Source organism: Eulemur rufifrons, chromosome 17 (genome assembly GCF_041146395.1).
Source record: "Eulemur rufifrons isolate Redbay chromosome 17, OSU_ERuf_1, whole genome shotgun sequence".
In the NCBI taxonomy this organism is placed as follows: Eukaryota; Metazoa; Chordata; class Mammalia; order Primates; family Lemuridae; genus Eulemur; species Eulemur rufifrons.
The window spans coordinates 437542-461147 of record NC_090999.1 but is presented as its reverse complement, the minus strand read 5'-3'; the positions used below and the strand labels follow the sequence as shown (position 1 = coordinate 461147).

Here is a 23606-nt window from a genome sequence, read left to right as displayed (position 1 = left end):
GGACTTTTGCATCTGTGTTGGTTAGAGATTCTGTCTGTAGTTTTCTTGTCTTTGTCTGGTTTGGGCAGTAGGTGGCGCTGGCCGCGTCGAGCGAGGTGGAAGTCATCTCTCTGCTTCCCTCCTCTGGCAGAAGCTGGAGGGAATCAGCATGATGTCTTCAGTGACTGGTAGCGTTCACCAAGAACCCGTCTGGGCCTGTGCTCTTTGTTTTGGAAGGTTATTCATTACTGATTTGATTTCTCTAATTGATGGAGACCTGCACAGATTGTCTGTTTTTTCTTGTGTGAGTTTTGACAGATTGTGTCTTTAAAGTAACTGGTGCATTTAATCTGGATTATCAATTTTGTGGGCATAGAGTAGTTCATAATATTTCTTTATTGTCCTTTTAATGTCTATAGGATGTGTAGTGATAATCTTTCATTTCTGTTATTAATTTGTGTCTTCTCTATTTTTTCTTAGCTAACCTGGCTTAGAGATTTATTAGGTTGGTGCAAAAGTAATTGACGTTTTAGCATTGTTGAAATTTGCCATTTGATACAGGAACACATTCTTAAATGAATGTGGTTATGTTATGCATCATTTTAAAATGCATATTTCTCACTTTATTTTTTTGCTAATGACTTATTACTTGCTGTTTATTTTATATTTATTTTAGACTATGGAAATTATGTTGGACAAAAAGCAAATTTGAGCGATTTTCTTTTTTTCTTTTTTTATAATTAGTAATAATTTATTGTGTTTCCAAATAACTAGAACAGAAGATCTGAAATGTTCCCAACACAAATATTTGAGGTGACAGATATCCTAAATGCCTTGATTTGATCATTACACATTATAATATCAATATGCAATATCAAAATACACATGTACCCAATAAATATGTATAATTATTACATATCAATTATAAAACAAAAAAATACTTTGTTGCTAAAAAATGCTTATGTTCATCCAAGCCTTAGGTGTGTTGCAATCTTTTTGCTGGTGGAGGGTCTTGCCTTGAATATTGATGGCTGCTGACAGATCAAAGTCGTGGTTGCTGAAGTTTGGGGTGGCTGTAGCAATTTCTTAAAATAAGACAATGAAGTTTGCTACATCAATTAACTCTTCTTTTCACAAAAGACCTCTCTGTAGCATGCCACATGTTTGATAGCATTTTGAGTACAGTACAACTTCTTTCAAATTTTGAAACAATGCTCTCAAACCCTGCCAATGCTTTGTCAACTAAATTTATGTGATAGTCTATTTATGTGACATCCTTTGTTGTAATTTCAACAGTGTTCACAGTGTTTTCACCAGAAGTAGATTTCATCTCAAGAGACTACTTTCTTTGCTCATCCATAAGAAGTAACTCCTCATCCGTTAAACTTCGATTTTGAGATTGCAGCAATTCAGTCACATCTTCAGGCTCCACTTCTAACTCTAGTTCTCTTGCTATTTCCCCCACATCTGCAGTGACTTACTCCACTTAAGTCTTAACTTGGCATAATTCTTGTTTTTTTTTAAATTTTTTTATTTCAGCATATTAGGGGGGTACAAATGTTTAGGTTACATATATTGCCTTTGCCCCACCCGAGTCAGAGCTTCAAGTGTGTCCATTCCCCCAGATGGTGCGCACTACACCCATTAGGTGTGTATATATCCATCCCCCCTCCCCTCTCCCAGCTGCCCAACCCGATGAATGTTACTACCATATTTAAGTATGGTAGTAAGCACTTAAGTATTGATCAGTTAATACCAATTTGATGGTGAGTACATGTGGTGCTTGTTTTTCCATTCTTGCGATGCTTTACTTGCTGGAATGGGATCCAGCTCTAGCCAGGATAATACAAGAGGTGCTATATCACCATGGTGTTTTGTAGCTGAGTAGAACTCCATGGTATACATATACTACATTTTATTGATCCACTCATGTATTGATGGGCACTTGGGTTGTGAATTGTGAATTGTGCTGCTATAAATATTCTAGTGCAGATGTGTTTTTTATAGAATGTCATTTGTTCCTTTGGGTAGAGGCCCAAGTCCTAGCCAGAGCGATCAGACAAGAGAAGCAAATCAAGAGCATCCAAATGGGGGCAGAAGAGGTCAAACTATCTCTGTTTGCTGACGATATGATCTTATACCTAGAAAACCCCAAAGATTCTGCCATGAGACTGATGGAATTGATAAGCAAATTCAGCAAAGTCTCAGGTTACAAAATCAATGTACAGAAATCAGTAGCATTCCTATGTGCCAACAACAGTCAAACTGAGAACCAAATCAAAGGCTCAATACCCTTCACAATAGCAACAAAGAAAGTAAAATGCCTAGAAATATATTTAACTAAGGAGGTAAAAGACCTCTACAGGGAGAATTACAAAACACTGAGGAAGGAAATAGAGGATGTAAATAGGTGGAAAACTGTACCATGCTCATGGGTCGCAGAATCAACATTGTTAAAATGTCTATACTGCCCAAAGTGATCTATAGATTCAATGAAATCCCTATTAAAATACCAAAATCATTTTTTGCAGACCTAGAAAAAATAATTCTGCTCTTCCTTTGGAACCAGAGAAGACCCCGTATGGCAAAAGCCATCTTAAGCAAAAAGAGAAAACTGGGAGGCATCAGTTTAGCAGACTTTAGGCTATACTACAAGGCTATAGTAATTAAAACAGCTTGGTATTGGCACAAGAACAGAGACATAGACCAGTGGAACAGAACTGAGAACCCAGACATAAAACCATCCTCATGTAGACATCTAATCTTTGACAAAGCAGACAAAAACATACACTGGGGAAAAGAATTCTTATTCAAAAATGGTGCTGGAAGAACTGGATAGCCACATGTAGAAGACTGCAACAGGATCCGTGCCTTTCACCTCTCCCAAAAATCAACTCATAGTAAATAACAGACTTAAACCTAAGGCATGAAACTATGAGAATTCTAGAAGAAAATGTTGGAAAAACTGTTATAGACATTGGCCTAGGCAAAGAATTTATGAAGAGGACCCCAAAGGCAATCACAACAACAACAAAAATAAATAAATGGTACCTGATCAAATTAAAAAACTTCTGCACAGCCAAGGAAACTGTCAAGAGAGCAAACAGACAACCTACAGAATGGGAGAAAATATTCTCATGCTACACATCCAATAAAGAACTGATAACCAGAATCTACATAGAACTCAGGAACATCAGCAAGAAAAAATCAAACAAGTGTTTTAGAGTTTGTGTTTTTCCAGATTTTGGATTATTTGCATTATACTTGCCGGTTGAACATCCCTAATCCAAAAATCTGAAATCCAAAATGCTCCAATGAGCATTTCCTTTGAGCTCAAAAGCATCAGTGCTCAAAAAGTTTCAGATTTTGGAACATTTCAGATTTGGGGAATTGGGTTAAGGATGCTCAACGTGCACCTCAAATCTGGCTGTCACTTCGCAGCTGCTGCAGGGCTGGAGCAGGGTCAGACGGGGCAGGTCCAAGCACCACAGAGTCACTGTCCTCCCCGGCAGCTGCTCCCGGGTAACCGCGACCTGGGTGTGTAAGTCTTTGGTTAATTTCCAGAGAGATCCAAAAATGTCGTTTCTGACATCCCCTTCCTGATCCTGCTCTTGTTTTTTAGTTGCTTTCATGGAGATGCTGAATTTGGAGTAACTTTCTTTGCCACTTCTGCTGAATACATTTTTAATATTCTGATTTATAAGAATGGTTTCAGATTTTTTCTCTTTTGTCATTGTATTAATACATGTGAGAAATAAACTAGGCATTTTCACTCAGCGTGGTTGGGAATGCTGTGTTCTAGTCAACAGATCTCTTATTAATATCTTACTGTATTTTCTAGATTCACATATTTAAGAACCTTACAATAATATTTCATTATTGTAAATGTTGCAAACATCACAGAAATTATTTTTTAAGAAGTGAGTAAAAGTCTCTTCCCCTCCCCGGTTCACCCTCCGTGTGACCGTAACCAGTTTTCCATTTTTTCTGCAGTGCACATACAAACACGTGGAGTGCCACCCTATGTAAAGTTACTCCTCATACCATACGCAGTTTCTAATATCTGGATAATCTGAATAGAGTATGCTTAATATCAAAGTGACACTAAACACTTTAGTGACTAAGATCCCGCAGGACTGTCTCTGTGATCAACCGTTGCCGTGTGTTGCCATGCAGCAGCTTTAGCTGTGGGTCCCCAGCACTGCCTGTCTGATAGTCTCAAGACTGAATCGCCACAGAGATTTGAGTCCAGGGACCTAACGATGGCCTGGGCCAGGGTCCTTCCCACCCAGGGGCGACAGTGCACCCTCTGAGCTGTGCTCGGGCGGCAGGTTTCGGGGGGAAGAGCCAGCCCCAGAACCCAGGTCCCCTTCTTGGGGCAGCGCTCTGGGGCCTGCCAGTCCTCGGCTGGGTGCGGAGCGGGACCGGCCCCCTCGGTGGGTCAGGGGTCGTCCACACGCGCCGCCTCGTGAAAGCAGCATTGGCGGTGGGTGCAGAGCGGCCGCTCAAACTGCCTTTGTAGGAGACGAGGCCCCTGCGAGTGCGTTCACCTTCGCGTAGAGGGTCCCTTGGCGAGGCGTGTCGAGTCAGCGTGGACATAGTTTCTTTCCCTTAACGTAAAAACAGACGTTGGGACATGATGTCCTCTATCTCAATGACATGTATCTGATTGAGGAGGTACTAGGAAAAGAGCAAGCTGAATTTTAACGTGCTGGAAGATTGCAGAACAGAACTCCACGAACTGTTGCTTTGGGCCCGTTGGGGGGGGGGCGGGGCGGTGCTGGCATCACGTGACCTTGCTGTCCCTCGCCCGCTGTCCCTCGCCCGCTGTCCCTCGCCCGCTGTCCGGGGAGCAGGGTAACGAGGTCCCTTGAGGTCCCTTGCGCCGCAGCTGCCCCAGCTCCTCCTCCTCGGCGACCTGGGGTGGTCCCGGGAGCTGAGCGGCGGGGCGCAGCGCTGGCGCAGGGAGGCTGACGCACCCGCTTCTCCTTGCAGACCTCGCCGCCCCAGAGCCGCGGGCGCCGGCCCGCCAGCCAGGACGCGCTGGGCCGTGGACGCGGACGACGAGGCGGTGCTGAGCCTCATCGCTGAGTGCGCGTGGGACCTGCGCGGGCCTCCCGGGGGCGCAGGCTCCGGCCAGCAGAGGCACGAGGCGGACTCGCGCGGCTCCCAAGGTGTGCGGCTCCGCCCCGCTGGGCCTGGGGGGCGCGGGCACGGGCCTCGGCACGCACAGGTGCACGCACAGGTGCGCCTCTTAGGAGACCCACCTGCAAGGACGGGCTCTTCGTGAAGTGTTCGTGTGCTTTTGAATGCCAGCAATTTGGACTGCAGAATTACAAGAGGAAAAGTTAATGTATTTGAGTCAAGCATAGTGATAGTGCGTGGTTACTTAAATTTTATTCTTCTCAGATCACGGGAAAAGGTAAACCGTGTAAAAAAAACGAGAGGGTCAGGTGTCCATGGCTAGCAGAGCTGCCACCCACGTCAGCCACGGGGCGACGTGGCTGCTCTCAGCACACACCAAGCCCAGGCTGCCCCGTGTAGACCTGCGGGCCGACCAGGACGTGGACTTCCCACTCGGGCCGCGGACTTGGTGTGCTCGGCCCAGGGACTCTGCTTTCCACGGGGGCTTGTTCACGAGCTTTGGCTTCCTTTGTTCCTGCACCATCACGAGTTTCTGAGAGCTTCTCATGAAACCAACAGCAGGTTGAGATGTGAGTTTTGGGCTGAAATCCCAGATTCACCTGTGGCCTGAGCCATCTCCCTGCCGGCGCTCCCTAAACCACGGGTGTCATGGTTTAATTTGTGTTTTCCTGGAGACTTGACGTTGGAATACTGGCCGTTTGTTCATCTTTTGTGACACCTCTGCCCACCCCCTTTTGAGTGGGGTTGTTCCCTTTCTTGGTGTTGAGTTGTGAGAGTCCTTTGTGGGTTTTGAAAACAGGCCCTTTCTCAGACGTAAGTACTGCGGATTTTCTCCTGTTCTGTGGCCTTTTCATTTCCTTACCAATGCTTCAAAGACCAGAAGTTTTAATTTTGATGAAGGCCTGTTTATGAGTTGTTTCCTTTAATGGTTTGGGCCTTTTGTGTCCCGTGAAGAGCTCTTTGTCCCCCTGTGCTCCTGAGCCTGCTGCAGACGCCCTGTCGTCTTAGTGTCCGGGCAGTTCACTGTTTGGGGTTAGTTTTTGTGTGTGATTTGGTGGGTCAGGACCCCCCACGTATGGTTGGTCCTTTTATCCACTGGTTTTGCGTCCAGAGAGTCCCATCAACCACGGGTGGGAAATATTTGAAACATATTAATACAACAATAAAAATACAAACAAAAATAATACAGTATAACAGCTATTTACATGGCATTTTAACTTTTTTTACTTATGTTTATTCTTAATTTTTTTATGCGCGGGGGTCTTGCCATGTTGCACAGGCTGGATTCCAAGTCCTGGGCTCAGGCGACGCCCCCTCTCAGCGCCCCCGCGCCCGCTGCACGGCGTGTCCGTTGTGTTGGGCGTTACAAGTGACGTGGAGATGACGTGGAGCGTGTCGAGGACGCACACAGGTTACGTCATGCGCTTCGGTGTCCTTGGACTTTGGTGTCCTTGGGGGGGTCCTGGAACCCCTCCCCCGTGGACACCGAGGGACGGCTGTGTATCTGCTTGTTCTAATGACATTTGTTGGAAAGACTTCTTCCTCGTTTAATTATTAATACCTCCACACACGTGTTGGAATCAGTTATCTGAGTCTGTTTCTAGATTCTCTCTTCTGTGGGGGGATCGCCTGTCTTTGCACCCCCCCCGCCCCCCCACGGCCTGGTGGCTGCAGCTCTGCCGTCGGTCGTGTGCTGGACGGCGTCTGCCCCAGCTCTGGTCTGTCCCTCGGGAGCTTGTGGAGCAATAATGTTGGCTGGTGCGCGACTGACCCACTCAGCTGTCTTGTTCTTATTTAGTCGATTTAAGGAAAATGCAGTTAATAGATGTTGTATACTCTCAGATGCTTAAAATGTAATTTTTAGTGTAATAGCCCACTTAGTTGTCTTGTTCTTATTTAGTCCTTTTAAGGAAAATACAGTTAATAGATGTCGTACACTCTCAGATGCTTACAGTGCAATTTTTAGTGAAATAACACTGTTGGAATGTTCTTTAATAAATTAGAATCCAGACATCTGCTGAGCCCTCGGTCGGCGCGGCACCAGTGTGGGGACTCCGCACAGCAGGGCCAGGAGCGGAGGGGCCGGCCCCGGGGCTGCTGTGTGGAGAAGCAGCCGCCACCGCACGGAGCTGCGCCGGAGGCTCCCTGCACCTGCGGGCCCCACGCCCACTTCCCCCCACACTCAGGTAACCACACGTGTGTGTGTGTGTGTGTGTGTGTGTGTATGTGTGTGTTTTCTGCTGCTACAGCAGAATGCCAGGGATTGGGTGCTGACAAAGAACAGACGTTTGTGTGGCTCACGGTTCTGGAGGCTGGGAGGTCCGGGGCAGGCGGCAGCACCTGGTGAGAGCCGGTCCGTGGTGGCAGGCAGCAGCAAACGCCAGAGACAGACGTTAGACGGGGCCAACTCACCCTGTCATCAGGAGCACCCTCCCATGATGGCAGCAGAGCCTTGTGACCGGATCGCCACTTAAAGGCCCCACCTCGTAATGCTGTCACCCACCTCGTAATGCTGTCACCATGGCAACTGCATTTCCAGCACTGAGCTTGGGGGCACATTCGCGCCGTGGCAGCCCTGCCAGTTCCTCCCCGTCACTTCCTTTGTAAGCACCTAAATATTTCTCGCAATGTCTGCCATTATTATAAAATTTCTCCTGCCCTCCTTTTTTGTATTTGTTTGTGGAATTGTCTAAAATGTCTTAGCAAAGCGTGTAGTACATAGAAATTTACAGTCCATCCCTGTTTGAGATTCATGGTCTGTAAAAACAGGTGCTCTTTCTCTGCACACGTGGGCACACGCACACTTTCTCCCTCCCCACCCTTTGCTCTCTCTCACTCTCCACTCACTTTCTTGTAAACACATGGCCCAGCTTGGGGAGTAAGGTGAGGAAGACCACACGCTAAGTTAACTGAGAGCATCACGTGCATCTGCGGCGAAAGTAGCAGGAAGCCCCCGGCATGAGTGAGCGGCACCTCCCAGAGGCTCGTTTGCACCCGTGGTCAGAGGGAGAACGGCCAGGTGGTGACCTGCCAGCCCCCGTGGGCTGTGGCACGGTCACCTGGAGCTCGGGCTGTGGCCGAGGCCAGGGTCACCCTCGTGCTTTCATCGGCCTTCCCCAGTCCAGGCCCCTCTCGCCCTGTCTCCCACGCCTCCTCGGGCACAGTGGTCCGCAGGGCCACAGAGTGGCGTGGGGATCTCACCCCTCACCGCTCTTCAACAACGTATCGGTGCTTGACGTTGCTCGGGGCTCTTCACCGAGGCACAGGCCACGCGAAGTGTCTGGGTGCGCACACGTGCGGAGAAGCGGTGGCAGCAGAACAGGACGCTTCATGGCTGCTTCCTGCAGACTCCGCACGTTCACGCCCTTCCCGTCGCCCCCACCCGCAGGTGCAGGTGTATGGCTGTGTGTGTGTGCGTGCACACCGTGCGTGTGCACACGCCTGTGCACATGTGCGCACACGTACATACCTTCTAAAAATTATGATGCTGGCCCCTGAGCCCAGAGAATTTGGTCTCACGAGGGCTTGGTCCTCTCTGTGTTACAGACTCCATGGATGTTGAGGACTCAGCCTCTTCTCAGAAGTCAAGTTTGTCAGGACAGGAGGTGCTATGTGCTTTGCCTGGCCCTGAAAAGTACAGGAAGCGAAGAATGCCTGGCGGGAGGTTCCAGGGGCCCTCGGACCAGGAATGTCTGAGCTGCCTGGAGAGGACGGATGGGCCCTCCAGCCCCGCGGAGAGTCTGAGCAGACAGAACGGCTCGGAAGGCAGGAGCGAGAGGACCTTTTCATCAGGAACGGAAGAGCCGCAGTCTCAGGGCGCGACTGATGCCGGAGAGGTGAGCCAGGGACGCAGACACCCCTAGCGCCGCTCAGCCACACGGGACTGTGTGCTCTCAGTGTCGACCGTGTCCCAGGATGAGCGTCACTCTTAGCGGTGCTCTTCCTCTGTGCTGCTGCCTCTGTTCTGGCAGAAGCTGGCCGTGCGCCGCACCCCTCCTGCACGTTGTCTGAGGCGGAGGCACGGAAACAGCTGGGTGGGGACTCGCCCAACTAGCTGTTGCTCTGGGCCGGCTGCCCTTGGCCACCCTTTCATGAGGGGAGAGTCCTGGAAACGCGTCCATGGTTTTCCAGAGAGTTCTCCCCCTCAGAGGGACCCGAGGCCGCATGGACAGCCCCTCTGTTGCCTCTGCCACCCGCCCTGCTGGACACGTAGAGCTGCTGTGGACGTGGTGAGGGCCACCTGGGGGAGACCGGCCGGAGGCTGGTGACTCGGCGCTCGCTAGACAGGCAGACTCGGGCGGCAGAGGAGTGCGCAGCTCGGGTGGAGGCCGGGAGGGAAGGCTGGGGCCTCCCTGTGGCAGGACGGGGGTGTCTCTGACTTCCATGGTTGGTCCTGAGCTGGAGGCACAAACCGAGTGGTGGCTGCTTGGGTTGCACCATTCAGGGCTGCTGCCTGGCTTCCTAGACCACTGCGTAGGCCACTGTCTGGCGTCCCATGAGCCTGGCAGGAGAGAGCAAGCAGACTGTGGGCAGAGCTGTGTGTTGCCGTGTGGCCTGGCCTGGTCTGTGTGTGTCCTGTCTCACTGGACTGAGGGAAGGGGCAAGGGCCCAGCTTGAGCTTGTGCTGGGGCAGCCCTGTCCTGTCCTCTTCCCTGACCCCACGCAAGCGCCAGGGGCTGTGGGACAGGTGCTGCCGAGGTGCGCCTCCTGCGGGCACCGGGCAGCAGCCTCACAGCCCCTCTGCGCCTACCAGCAGGCACACCTGGGGGGTGTACACTGGTGTCAGAGACCTCGTTTGGTGGAGGAACCTGCTGGTGTCACGATTTTGTTTCCACAGTTGTCGCCCAAATTGCGCTCAGCAGCTGTGCCTGGGGACAAGGCTGCCTTGGAGGTGGCGCTCCTGGAGGCGCTCCTAGACCTGGTGGACAGGTACTGGGAAGGCCGCAGGTCCCTGCACAGCCACGAGGTGTTCCTCGGTGAGTCGGGATGCGAGGCGGCTCAGCCCCAGGAAGCATCCGAGCCCTGGGGTCTGCGTGTGCACCACGTGGGGCTCCAAGCATGGTGTTGTCGTCCTGGCACCGGGTCCCTGACGTCTCCTCTGCCTCCACCGCAGCAGGGGCCCTGGGGCTGGTGGGGGTAGCTTGTCATCTCAGTTGGCTGCGGGTGCTGCCTGCAGGTGCTTGGTTTCCACGTGGGGATTTGCTGCTGCGCCTTCTCCCTGGCGTCGTGCGCAGCACCCTGGGCTTGTGCAGCTTTGGTGGGGGCAACTTGGAGCCTGGGAGGACGGTCCCCCCAGAGGGGCCTTGACTCCGCCTCTGTCAGGCACGCAGGTGTCGGAACACAGCAGGGTCTGCATCCCGGGTCGAGCTGCGAGACCAGGAGCCGCTGCGTCCTGGGCAGTTGCCTCTGTCTGTCCTGCAGCCTGGGTGTGGCCACTAGTGTCCCTTGGGGGCCGGGCCTCGCCAGCTCACTGGTCCTGGCACAGCCTGGGCACTGCCCCGGGCGCTCCTGACCACTCCATACGTGCTGTGGCCCCACAGCTCCTGGTATTGGGACGCCCTGAGAAGCTGCAGCCCCGGATCCTAGCCCATAAGTCTACAAATCTCCACCCTCTCGCGAGGGCAGGGTCGTGGAGGGGCTTCCTGAGCTGGTTCTAGCTGGTGGTGGCAGCGGGGCTGGCCTGTTGTCCAGCCACGGTCCCCGTGTGGCGCTGCCAGCTGTGGTTGGCACACCAGGGCCCAGGCCAGGTGCCCTCCGTGCCTACTGAGGGTGCGGCATCCGGGCCTTCCAGACACGGCTGAGCCTGATCCGCAGCCGTGGCTCCCTGGTCACTTTTATCTTCCGGAGCGAAAGCCATTTCCTCTGTTCTCCACCCTGCCCACAACTGGACCTGCACGTACCGGAGCGAGGTGGTTTTGTGGCATAGTCTGTGCAATTCAGAATGTATTGAACGTGCTTTGTTTATGTTTCATCCTTTGAATATTAGTGCTATGATATTTGATTTTTACTCCTAGCTCAGGCAAGACACATTTTGTCCTCCGTTCAAGAATTTACAGCCGCTCAGGACAATTTGGCGGTTGTGAATGAAGAAGTCAGCTACCTGACTCTTGAGAACGAGTCTCTGCAAAGCCACCTTGCCAGCCAGCAGCAGTGGTACACTGCAAAGATGGGCGAGGTGACGGCAAAGATGGGCGAGGTGACGGCGGAGCTCAGCCGCACTCGCAAGGAGATGGTGAGCCTCGCTCGTGCTGCTCCCGCGTGTCCACGGGACGAGGGGACGTGCTCTCGACTCCACGGGACGAGGGCGACCCCTTGACTCGGCGCCGCCCCCCAGCTGCCCTCAGCCGCGGCGCCTCGTGTCCCTCCCTGCGGGGCTCTGGCTGCCCCTGGGGCACCACCTGCCTCTGTGTCACTCCCAGGCCCCGCGGACGCTTGGCCGGACGCTGGCGGGGTTGCTGGGCGGCTGCCTTCTCCTCCTGGTGGGCGGGGCTGAGGCCGGGGCGGGGCTGAGGCCGGGGCGGGGCTGGGGAGATGGGCGGGGCTGAGGCCGGGGCGGGGCTGAGGCTGGGGCGGGGCTGGGGAGATGGGCGGGGCTGAGGCCGGGGCGGGGCTGGGGGCAGGGCTGAGGCCAGGGAGACAGGCGGGGCTGAGGCCGGGCGGGGCTGAGGCCGGGGCGGGGCTGAGGCCGGGGCGGGGCTGGGGGCAGGGCTGAGGCCGGGGAGACGGGTGGGGCTGAGGCGGGGCGGGGCTGAGGCCGGGGCGGGGCTGGGGAGATGGGCGGGGCTGAGGCCGGGGCGGGGCTGGGGAGATGGGCGGGGCTGAGGCCGGGGCGGGGCTGAGGCCGGGGAGACGGGCGGGGCTGAGGCCGGGGCGGGGCTGAGGTCGGGGCGGGCCCTCGCTGCGTCCTGCCCTGGGCTGCGAGGACATTGCTCTGTGTGACCTGAGGGCTCTCCCCGCCAGGTGGCACCCAAGGGCAAGCTGGGGCCTGGGCTGAGCCTGGACGGGTTTTATGGTATTTCAGACCATTGAGATGTTCTCCTTTTAAAAAGTCAGTATTTTAAAAAGCCAGCGTCCCCCAGTGGAGCGGCTCAGCTGTGGGGCTGCCAGCCAGGCCACTGGGCAAGGCACTTGTCCCCCGGGCAGGTTATTCATCGCTGCAGAACAGATCACCCCAAAACGAGTGGCCTGAAGCCGCGTGCACTTGGCGTCTCAGGGTCTGCAGGTCTGGGCCGCGGGCCTGGCCGCAGTCTCGTCTGGGTGGGGGCTGTCTCCCCAGGCTCCCTCGAGGGAGGTCTGGGCTGGCCCTTGGCCCCTCGCTGGCTGCGCAGGGCATGGGGCCGGGGGCCAGCGAGAGCCAGGGCTCGCCCATCCTTGGAGCCCCTCCGCGAGGGGAGGCTTGCGAGGCCGGCAGGCCAGGGAGGGTCGCCGGGCCGTGTACACTGCCTGCCTGGCCCCTGCGTCAGCCCCTCATCCCTGCAGTGGAATGGAGACGGCCACCGTGGCTGGGACTTCTGGATTGTCTGCAGTCACTTGCTGCCTTTATTTCGTGAGAACCTACCTTTCCGAGATCCCACACAAAGCTCCATTTTTAGAGAAAAAGGAAGGCAGTGAGAGGATACAGTCCCAGATGCACACATGGCTTCTGCATCTGCAAAGCAAGCCTGGACCGGCGTTGCCATGAGAACATCTTTTCCGCAGGGGTGTCGACCGTGGGACACGCGTGGCCTGTGGATGGCGAGGCAGGGGGTGGTGCCTGCTGGGGTGGGTGCAGACGCCCCTGACCCGCTGCACTTGGCCCCAGCTGGATCCAGACAGACGGAGCCCAAGAGTCCGCTTTGTGCTGTCCAGTGTGGACGTCGTGCGTGGACGTGGCCCAGTGGATGCCCCTTCATCCTCCGCACAGTCTCAGGCCCCAGGATGGGAGTGGCCCAGGGTTCCCTGTCCGGGCGGGTGATCCGGAACACTCTAGCAGCCCCAAGCCCTGCTGGTGCTTCGGGTCCACCCGTCGACCCCATCCTAGGGAAGTGGTGGTCAGCAGAGCGTGGCCAGGATTCCTGTGGTGGCACAGCCCGAGATGGCTGGAGCTCGGGGCAGGAGCGCTGTAGGCTGGCAGGCGCTGCTCTCCAGGGAGACGCCTCTGTCGTTCCAGAAGGTCTGCCAAGCTCAAGGTCTGTAGGCGAAGACGTCACGCTGTGGTCGCGAGAACCCAGGTGGCATCTCCTGCAGCGAAAGTGGAGGCCCCGGCCTCTGAGGCAGACGTGCCCGGTCCACCCACTGCCACCTACGCTCGTCACGGCCTAGACTTTAATTGAGAGAGGGAAGCCCAGGCCCTGCATCACAAAGCTCGCCCCCGCAGAGTTGGGAGTGCTGCACGGGCGGCGGGGTGTGGAGGGAGCAGTGTGGGGAGGAGACCCTGGGGCGGAGGAGCTGAAAGGTGAGCCCGAGAGAAATGACCTCAGACCAGCCACCAGCTCTCACCACGTACACCGAGGGCCTGGCAGGCGACTTGCCAGGTGAAGAACAGAGGTTCCTGAATGTGCGTGCTTGTGCCTCATGGAGACTCGGGTGCTGGCTCCCCTGGCGGAGGCAGGTGGGGTCTTCCCAGAGCCCCGGACCCTGGATGTGCCCGCTGGTCCCCGGGGAGTGCAGCCTGCTGGCCCTCCGAGGGGCCCTGGCTGCAGCTGCAGGCAGCATGGATGGCTCCCTTGTCGCCAGGACTCGGGTGCAGGAGGGTCACCAGAGAGGGGCTGGGAGTGCCATGGCAGGTGCCGCTGTGTGGCTGGCTCGGACAGTGGCCCTGGCGCCCTCCCCTGCTCTTGAGCATCTCGTCGTGTGCTCAGTGCCTTCTCCACACCCTGAGGACTGTAAAGGGGCCCAGCCACAGTTCCCCTCTGTGACGGGGGTGGCTGAGGAGCCCAAACAGAAAGGAACCTGCGGTGACCATGGGGCTGTTGGAAGTGGCAGGGCCGGCAGCTGCACACACGCCTGGCAGGGGGACTCGGGGTGTGGTGTGTCCGCAGACCTGGGACCCGCCCCGCCCTCTCTGCCTCCCACCCCGAAAGTCCAAGGCGCCGCAGTGCTGGGCAGGGACGTCCCGCTGGCGGGAGCTGCGCGGTGAAGCGTGGTTATTGCTCTCACGTTGCAATTCAAACTTACGGAAAAGAAAACAAACTCTGAGGATTATCAAAAGGTTTCGTTTTATTTTCTACATGCATTTTACTGAATTTGAGTTGTGTATTTTATGTGTCCTTAGGATGACTTGAGGCAACATTTAGACAAATCTTTGGAGGAGAATAGTAGCTTGAAATCTCTTTTGTTCAGCATGAACAAAGAAGTTAAAAATGCAGATGCTTCAGCCACATTAAGTTTGCAGATCACTGGTAAGTTCGTAGTTTATTTGGTAACCTCACTTTGTGAAATTTAAGTTTTCCGACATGGATACGTAGTCTTCATTTTAAATAGACAGCGATCAGACACAGCAGATACTGCTTCTGGGCGGGGATCGAGCCCCTCCCTGCGCCGTTGCTGCGAAGGCTGCCTTGGTGCGTGTTTGTGGAGCACACCCTGGGCCGGGTGTGGACAGAGAGCTGAGCAGAAAGGAGCAGTGACCCCGTCCTTGGCACGCCTGCCACCTCTGTCCCAGGTGACGACACTGGCCCCGTGCAGGTCTGCAGGGTGGCCCGGTCACCACGTGGGTTTACTGCTCATGGTCGTTTTTGACTTTTCTTAGAGACTTCCTCGGGTACCTTCCTGTGGCCGTGGTGCTGTGGGACTGGTGAGGGGCCTGTCGTTAGAGATTCGGGTTTCGTTGCTACTCAGCCTGTGTCTCTCCCAGCAGGTGTCCTGTGGCTTTTTCTCTTGGTCACTGTTTCTTCCAGATCCAGACAATGTTCATTTCCCTCACTTCACTTTCTTGGGTTCTGTTTTGCCATGTTTACAAAAGTGTATTGAGTATTTCAAGTTCAGGCACCTGGGTTTTGGACAAGGAAGTATCGATGGTGTTGTCTGCTTTCCCTGGTAGCCGCCTCTGGTGTGATGTAGAGTCTCCTGAAAGATGCCGTCTGCGCCTCACTGAGGACGGCAGGTCGAGCCTCTTCCTACTCTCATCTCCCAGGGGTCCCAGGACTTCCTTCCAGGGCCTGGTGCAAATATTTCAGGGCTCGTGGGCCTCACGGGCTCAGTCCCGACTCACTGCGCCTTCGTAACACAAGAGCAGCCGCAGATGAGACAAAGTGTCTGCTCCAATCTTTTGTCCATTTGTTTTTATTGTTTTATTGAGTGGTAAGGGTTCTTTATCATTTTTTTATTTGCATAGTTTTTCCTTTCATCTTACATTTCTTTAAGGCATGACATCATTTTGTTCAATGTTGTTTTGTTATAAAGTTGATGAGAAAAAAATCGATTCCCCACCAGAACCACTGTGTGGAGTTTGCATGTTCTCCCCACGTGTGGGGGGGTTTTCTTCAGGTACTCGGTTCCTCTCACATCCAGAGGCTGTGCACGTCAGGGTCGCTGGCCTGCCTAGACTGTCCTCATACGAGAGATGCGGGTGCGAGCGCATCCTGCCCAGGGCTGGTGCCTGCCTTGTGCCCTGAGCTGCCAGCCACAGCCCTGAACTGGAGTAACTTAGTATCTTGTCTATATTAATCTGTGTTAAATGTATCAGTAGCTCACATTTACTTCAATGGCTATTAGAAGTGTTTTGATCTTTATCTAGAAATTCAGTGATGTTTTTGTGACTAGAAATAGGCTGTAGAAACGTGGCTCTCGCTTGTATCCGTAAGCCTGCGGTAAAGCTGGTTTCCATGTTCGTAGCGTCACGTAAAGCAGTTTGCAGGAGCCCGTCAGCCACGCTGCGTGAGGACTCACTCTACTTTCTCTTGGGTTCCTTCTAGCTTGGGCGTCCTTTCTAGTGTGAATTTTTTCTTTTGTTGCTAATCTTTCCCAAGTTTAGTCACCTCTTTCCTGACATTTTCTGATTCTGTTCTTTCATGTCTTTTATCATTTCCTTTTTGTCTTTATCTTGTTTTAAAATAGTGGGTTGTGGTTTGCTCTGTTCTGTGGGCGTGGCTTCTCTTGTCGCAGGGAGGCCGTCGTGCTCTTACCCTTTGTCTTATAAAAATATGGGAGATTTGACTTTAATACCTTTTTGTTGTTCATTTTCACCTGAAATTTGTTCTCTTGAAATTCTAGAAGGAGGCAGGGTCAGGACAGCCTTTCTGATCTCATGGATCAAAAATCTGGCAGCCTTCTTTGGGGGATTTTCAGGTCCTGTTCCCTCCCCAACCTTCTCTCTGGTGGCCTTGACCTTGACCCTGCACCAGCGGGCCCTGTTCTTGAAGGGACTGGGCCGGTCAGCTTTGAGGGGTCACAGGGTTACCCCAGCCCCTCCAGACTGCACAGGACGCCCTGGTCTCACCCTCACTAGAGGAGCGGGGCTGTGGTTGCCAGGGAAACAGGACACTTGGGGGTTCTCCCGTTCTCGGATCTGTCAGCTGCCCCGCTGTGGACTGCTGCTTCATCCCCATAAATGTGGACACCTTGCGTGACTTGTGGGTGTCGGGGGTTTGTCCCAGCCTCTGACGTTTGCGATCTTGAGGCTTTCTTGTCACCGGGGGGCTGTAATGTTGTCCGTGAGGTTCTGGTTTTGGCATTCAATACTCCTGGTTTGACTAACGTGAGGCTTCTGGAAGATCTCGAACCCATGCTGTTACTGCCCAAAACCCCTTCGTGCCCTCCAGCGGATGTGTTAGTAGAGGTGGATTCTGAGTGGGGCTGTCTGAACACTAGTGGGTGCTCTTCCACTGCTGTGGGACTTGATGAGGAGAATCTGCCATCCGTGTCAGTAGCCATAAGCTGCCTACGCCGGCTTTCTGCTGGTCTCTGGCATTGTGTAGTTTTGCAGTGGTGTTTCTAAATGTGGGTTTACTTGTATCCCATGTTTGGATTTGGGGAGCCCATAAGTAATTTATCTCTTCCCCTCTTGAGTTAGAAACCCAGAAGGAGACGGAAGTTGTGTCAGTGGAAACCAATGACGTGCTCCCTCACTGAGGGGTGTGAAATCAGAGGGCATGTCAGACGGGCGGCCACCGCGGGTTCCTCAGTGCTTTGCCCCAAAGCCACAGGCCCTCCCCTCAGGAGCAGCGTTTGTTTCCTGGTGGAAGAGAGGCCCAGCCCGCCGGCAGATCCTGGGGAGCTGCCAGCCGGTGTCAGGACCCTCTGCGCAGGGATGTGGCTCTTCCGGGTTTCTGGAGAGCAGAATCCCACAGTGTCCACCCCAAGGAGGGCAGCCAGACGTGGGCCCTGGGGTAGAAATGATCAGACATGTCGGGTGAGGCCTTGCATTTGTGTTCACCCTTTCTTTGAGTCTCATAAAAATGGATGTTTTTCCAGCGATATTTTTTTCTTATAACCTAGATCCAACTTAAATCTAGAATTGATTTTGTTTTCAAAACGTATGAATAAGTTTCAGCAAATAAAGCTATACTTTGTTCTCTGTCAGGACTTCAAACAAGTGTGAAGAGGCTCTCTGGGGAGATTGTGGAGTTAAAGCAGCATCTGGAGCACTATGATAAGATCCAGGAACTCACCCACATGCTGCAGGAGACCCACAGGTGCCGGCCCGGGGGGCCTGGGTGGGAGCAGCTGAGGGCAGGAGACCCGGCACAGGCGGGTGGGGCTGGCCTGCGTCACGCCAGGAAGGCACTGGGGGGCCGCAGATGGGGAGTCTTGGCGGTTGCCATCCAGGACCCAGGTGCATCATATGTTGACTTGAAAATTCCACGAACTTCCCTCTCTCAGTGAAAAGTAAGGCCCTTCCTGTAGTAGTGTTCTGTGAGGTGTGACCTATGAGGTGTGACTCGTGAGGTATGGATCCGTGAAGTGTGGGCCAAGAGATGTGACCTGTGAAGTACAGACCTGTGAAGTGTGGCTATGAGGTGTGACCTGTGAAATGTTGACTGTGAGGTGTGGACCCATGAGGTGTGCACTTGTGAGATGTGACCTGTGAAATACGGACTTTGAGGTGAGACCTGTTAAGTGTGACCTATGAGATGTGACCATGAGGTATAAGTGTGAAGTGTGACCTATAAGATGTGAGCGTGAAGTGTGACCTGTAAGATGTGAGCATGAAGTGTGACCTGTGAGGTGTGACCTGTGAAGTGTGGACTATGAAGTGTGACTTGTTTGTGAGGTATAATCTGTGAAGTGTAGACTATGAGGTGTGACCTGTGAGATGTGACCGGGAGGTGTAACCTGTGAAGTGTGGACTGTGAAGTGTAGACTGTGAGGTGTGATGGTGATGTGTGACCTGTGAAGTGTGACTTGTGAGGTGTGACCTGTGAGGTGTGAAGTGTGGATGGATCATGAGGTGTGACCTTTGAAGTGTTACCTGTGAGATGTGACCATGAGGTGTGAGCGTGAAGTGTGACCTGTGAGGTGTGAACATGAGGTGTGACCTGTGAAGTGTGGGCTGTGAAGTGTGACTTGTGAGGTATAATCTGTGAAGTGTGGACTGTGAGATGTGACCATGAGGTGTGACCTGTGAAGTGTGGACTGTGAGGTGTGACCATAAGGTGTGATCTGTGAAGTGGGGACTGTGAGGTGTGATCTGCGAAGTGTGGACTATAAGGTATGATCTGTGAAGTGTGGACTGTGAGATGTGACCATGAGGTATGACCTGTGAAGTATGAATTGTGAGATGTGACCATGAGGTGTGACCTGTGAAGTGTGGCTGTGAGGTGTGACTTGTGAGGTGTGATCTCTGTGAAGTGTGGACCATGAGGTGTGACCTGTGAAGTGTGGACTGTGAGGTGTGACCATGAGGTGTGACCTGTGAAGTATGAATTGTGAGATGTGACTGTGAGGTGTGACTTGTGAGGTGTGACCTGTGAAGTGGGGCTGTGAGGTGTGACTTGTGAGGTATGGATCTGCGAAGTGTGGACCATGAGGTGTGACCTGTGAAGTGTGGACTATGAGGTGTGACCATGAGGTGTGACCTGTGAAGTGTGGACTATGAGGTGTGACCATGAGGTGTGACCTGTGAAGTGTGGACTCTGAGGTGTGACCATAAGGTGTGATCTGTGAAGTGGGGACTGTGAGGTGTGACTTGTGAGGTGTGATCTGCGAAGTGTGGACTATGAGGTATGATCTGTGAAGTGTGGACTGTGAGGTGTGACCATGAGGTGTGACCTGTGAAGTATGAATTGTGAGATGTGACTGTGAGGTGTGACTTGTGAGGTGTGACCTGTGAAGTGTGGCTGTGAGGTGTGACTTGTGAGGTATGGATCTGCGAAGTGTGGACCATGAGGTGTGACCTGTGAAGTGTGGACCATGGGGTGTGACCTGTGAAGTGTGGACTATGAGGTGTGACCATGAGGTGTGACCTGTGAAGTGTGACCTGTGAGATGTGACCTGTGAAGTGTGACTTGTGAGGTGTGAAGTGTAAGTGTAGACTGAGATGTGACCTGTGAAGTGTGGACTGCGAGGTGTGATCTGTGAAGTGTGGGCTGTGGGGTATGACTGTGAGGTGTGGCCAGGGGAGATGAGGGGCACGTGTAAGATGGTGAGACGTGGGTAGAGTGTCCCCCGCCTGGGCCATGTGCCTGCTGCCTGTACCTTCCCTGCACTTCCTGGCTGTCCACTTAGAACATGGAGCTTCTGCCTTCACTCCCTGGTGTAGGGGTGGTGAGGAGTGTACTGGGTGCTGGGACCATCAAGGCAGAAGCTCAGCTTCTGTTCAGAGACTCGCGTGATGGGAAGTGGGTGGAGGCTGTGCAGAGAGGATGTTGGCCTCGGCAAGGAGGTGAGCTGCCAAGGCAAGGACAGGTCACTGTGAGCCGAGTGGTGCAGCTGTGTGCGCCATGTGCTGTCGCCCCAGTAGGAAAGGCAGCCCATGGCCAGTGGCCTCGCCTCCTCTCGGCCCTCATCGGCCCTCCTGCCATCCTCTTCTCTCGCTCCCACTCTTTGGGCAGAGGCTGGCACGCCCCCTGGGTTTTGGTGCAGTCTGGTCGTAGGTGCAGCCCCTGTTCAGGCTGAAGGCCACAGACCCCCAGGGGCCCGTCACAGGCATAAATTATAGAGAGGAAGGGGCTTCTGAAAGGTGAGATTGAACTGAGACCAGATGGGGAAGAGCAGAAGGAAGGAGAGTGTGACAGCCACAGGGGCAGGGCAGTCACGGCAGGGACTGATCAGCCTGGTACCTGGCGGCCCGTCTGTGGCAGGTCCAGGTGCTGGTGTGCTGCTCTCTGAGCACTGTGGCCGAAATGGGAACAAGGCGGGGGCATAGCCTCCCAACGCCCCTGGGGTTCCTGCTGACTGTCCAGTCGGAGCTCTGCCCAGCCGGCGTCCGTTATGGTGGTCCAAGCAAACGGAGCCAGCGCCTGCGTGTGGGTTTGTCATCTTTGTGGCTAAAATGACTGAGCTCAGTGTGCCCTGCTTTGTATAATGCTTGTGACACTCCAAATGTCCTTAAGTCACTGCTGACTGGGGATGACAGAGTTGGTAAAAGGCAGCAGCACTTTCTTTCTAAAAATCCCTTCTGAAATAAAAATGGTTAATGGTATTGAAAATCACAAATTTTCTATTACACTATTACTGTGTCAGAATTACTGTATTTGGGAATTAGAAATAGTTCAGTCTCAGCACGTTGTTTTGCTAGCCATAAAGGTTATCATCATCTTCTCAAGAAAACTGTGCAGGCTGGAATGGGCGCAGCCATTTGTTGCTCGTTGCCTGGTCAGCTCATTCACGCATTCTTGCAGGGCGGCCCCGGCCCCACCCGGCCTAGAGGGAAGAGGTGGGCAGCAGCCAGCAGGACAGCTGGGTGGGCCTGCCACGGCCTGGTGGTGGGACGAGCCTGGCCATGTGCAGGGGTCGGGTGCCAGTGGGCTGAGGGGGGCAGGCCCGGCCAGGTGAGGGCTGCTGGGGAGGAAGCAGAGCCAGGGCCCGGCAAGGGCTGACATGGCCTGTCCTCCTCCAGCTCCCTGGTCAGCACCAATGAGCACCTGCTGCAGGAGCTGAGCCAGGCACGGGCACGGCACAGGGCAGAAGTGGAGCACATGCACTGGAGCTACCAGGAGCTCAAAAAGACCATGACCCTGCGTCCCCACAATGGCACCAGCCGTGGCGGCTGCCTGTCCTGACTCCTGTTGAGAAGTTACGTGGTTTGTACCTGTGTGTTTCTTCCTAGTGTACTTGCTGGTGAGCGCTATCTCTTCTTCGTGTAATTACTGCTGATTTTTGAACTGTATTTTTGTATCCCTGTTTTCTAAATTATCTTCAAATGATAGGATTAATCCAAGCCCTTTGTGTATTTTGAGACAAAACACACTGAAAAGTTTTGAGAAAACAGACCATTAATTTTTCATCAAATATCCTAAGATGAAGTAAATGCAGTGTTTTTCTGCCTAATGTAAAAGAGAGCTATGTGTGACAAAGAAAGTAATTTTTGTGGAACAAGTAATTCTTATCCAATGTAATGTATTGTTCTGAAAAGCTAACTTTTCAAGTGGCTCTTTATGGAATATAACTGAGTTTCTCATTGAATTCTTTTATAAAAAAGGCTACACACCATGGTAGGTGAGCAGGAATAAATAGGTGCAAAGACATAATACAAGTAACATTTATAGATTTGGGAAACATTTAAAATAGTTTTATCATACTAACATAACGTAGTAAAAACATCTCCCCAAGCCCCAGCTGTCTCTTTTGCTTGTAATGTATTTCTTAAAATTATGTCATGATAGGACATAAAACTAGATTTTTGGAAACTTCACCTTTTATGTAATGTTTGCTCTGATTGATAAAACAAGGCAATTTTTTGAGACAGTGTTTAATTGATTTAGGACCAGTGAGCAGGCCCTAAGAAGCAAGTGCTCTCTGCCATGTGTGTGTGGGTGAGGGTGTGAGGGCAAGGGTGTGAGGGCGAGGGTGTGAGAGAGGGTGTGTGAGGGTGTGAGGGTGTGTGTGTGAGAGGGTGTGTGGGTGAGGGCGTGTGGATGAGGGTGTGTGTGAGGGTATGAGAGAGGGCGTGTGGGTGAGGGTGTGTGTGAGGGTGTGAGAGGGTGTGTGGGTGAGGGTGTGTGTGAGGGTATGAGAGAGGGCATGTGGGTGAGGGTGTGGGTGAGGGTGTGTGTGAGGGTATGAGAGAGGGTGTGTGGGTGAGGGTGTGGGTGAGGGTGTGTGTGAGGGTATGAGAGAGGGCATGTGGGTGAGGGTGTGTGTGAGGGTGTGAGAGAGGGTGTGTGGGTGAGGGTGTGTGTGAGGGTGTGAGAGAGGGTGTGTGGGTGAGGGTGTGTGTGAGGGTATGAGAGAGGGCGTGTGGGTGAGGGTGTGTGTGAGGGTGTGAGAGAGGGTGTGTGGGTGAGGGTGTGTGAGGGTGTGAGAGAGGGTGGGTGAGGGTGTGTGAGTGAGGGTGTGTGTGAGGGTGTGAGAGAGGGTGTGTGGGTGAGGGTGTGTGAGGGTGTGAGAGAGGGTGGGTGAGGGTGTGTGAGTGAGGGTGTGTGTGAGGGTGTGAGAGAGGGTGTGTGGGTGAGGGTGTGTGAGGGTGTGAGAGAGGGTGGGTGAGGGTGTGTGAGTGAGGGTGTGTGTGAGGGTGTGAGAGAGGGTGTGTGGGTGAGGGTGTGTGAGGGTGTGAGAGAGGGTGGGTGAGGGTGTGTGAGGGTGTGAGAGAGGGTGTGTGGGTGAGGGTGTGAGAGAGGGTGTGTGGGTGAGGGTGTGTGAGGGTGTGAGAGAGGGTGTGTGGGTGAGGGTGTGTGAGGGTGTCTCTGCGAGAGGGTGTGTGGGTGAGGGTGTCTCTGTGAGAGGGTGTGTGGGTGAGGGTGTGTGTGGGTGAGGGTGTGTGTGGGTGTGTGTGCGAGAGGGTGTGTGGGTGAGGGTGTGTGAGGATTAGTGCTCTCTCCCTCAGAGGAGGAATCGCTGGGCTCCCTCCTGTCCCCTTCTGTGACCTCTGTGTCTGGTTGTGGCTGTGTCCAGCAGCACCGGCTTCTGTGACTCAGCAGGAAAATGTGTCATACCACATTTATTTTTTGCAGGGTGGGAGTAGGGTTCTTTCATCATCAGATCATTTAAAGATATTAAAAGATTTAAATACTTATCCATTTTAAGCTTATAGAAAAGGATCACGCGCTGTTTATGTTTGTCTTGTTTGGGTTTCATTGAGCTTCTTGGAGCTGTGAGTTTATATTTTTCATCAAATTTGGAAAAGTTTTGGCCACTATTTCTTCATTTCTTATCTGATCCAGTCTCTCTCTTGCTCCTTCTCCTCCCCCCCATCCTCTTTGCCCTCCATCTGGGACTCCAGTTGCACTTATGTTTGACCTTGATACTGTCCCACAGGTCACTAAATGCAAGTTGGGTTTTTCCATCCTTTGTTCTCTCAGTGCTTCACTTGAGATTATTTTATTGCCCTGTTGCGAAGTTTACTGATCTTTTCTTCCACATGCCTAATTTGAATTATGCCTGTGTAGTGAATTTTTAATATC

At 53.2% G+C, this 23606-nt stretch overlaps 1 protein-coding gene across 1 annotated transcript in view; it reads left to right on the top strand.

Annotated features, from left to right (window-relative positions):
• The window catches only part of CEP72 (centrosomal protein 72), a 35114-nt gene extending 13580 nt beyond the window's left edge, over positions 1-21534 (top strand). The window contains exons 5-13 of the mRNA XM_069492868.1: positions 4975-5153; positions 7128-7310; positions 8671-8973; positions 9602-9607; positions 9984-10100; positions 11139-11356; positions 14378-14504; positions 17627-17738; positions 21104-21534. Coding sequence (XP_069348969.1) covers positions 4975-5153; positions 7128-7310; positions 8671-8973; positions 9602-9607; positions 9984-10100; positions 11139-11356; positions 14378-14504; positions 17627-17738; positions 21104-21266 — 1408 coding nt within the window. The 3' untranslated portion in view covers positions 21267-21534. The remainder of the gene's footprint in view (positions 1-4974; positions 5154-7127; positions 7311-8670; positions 8974-9601; positions 9608-9983; positions 10101-11138; positions 11357-14377; positions 14505-17626; positions 17739-21103) is intronic.
• Positions 21535-23606: the final 2072 nt, after the last annotated feature.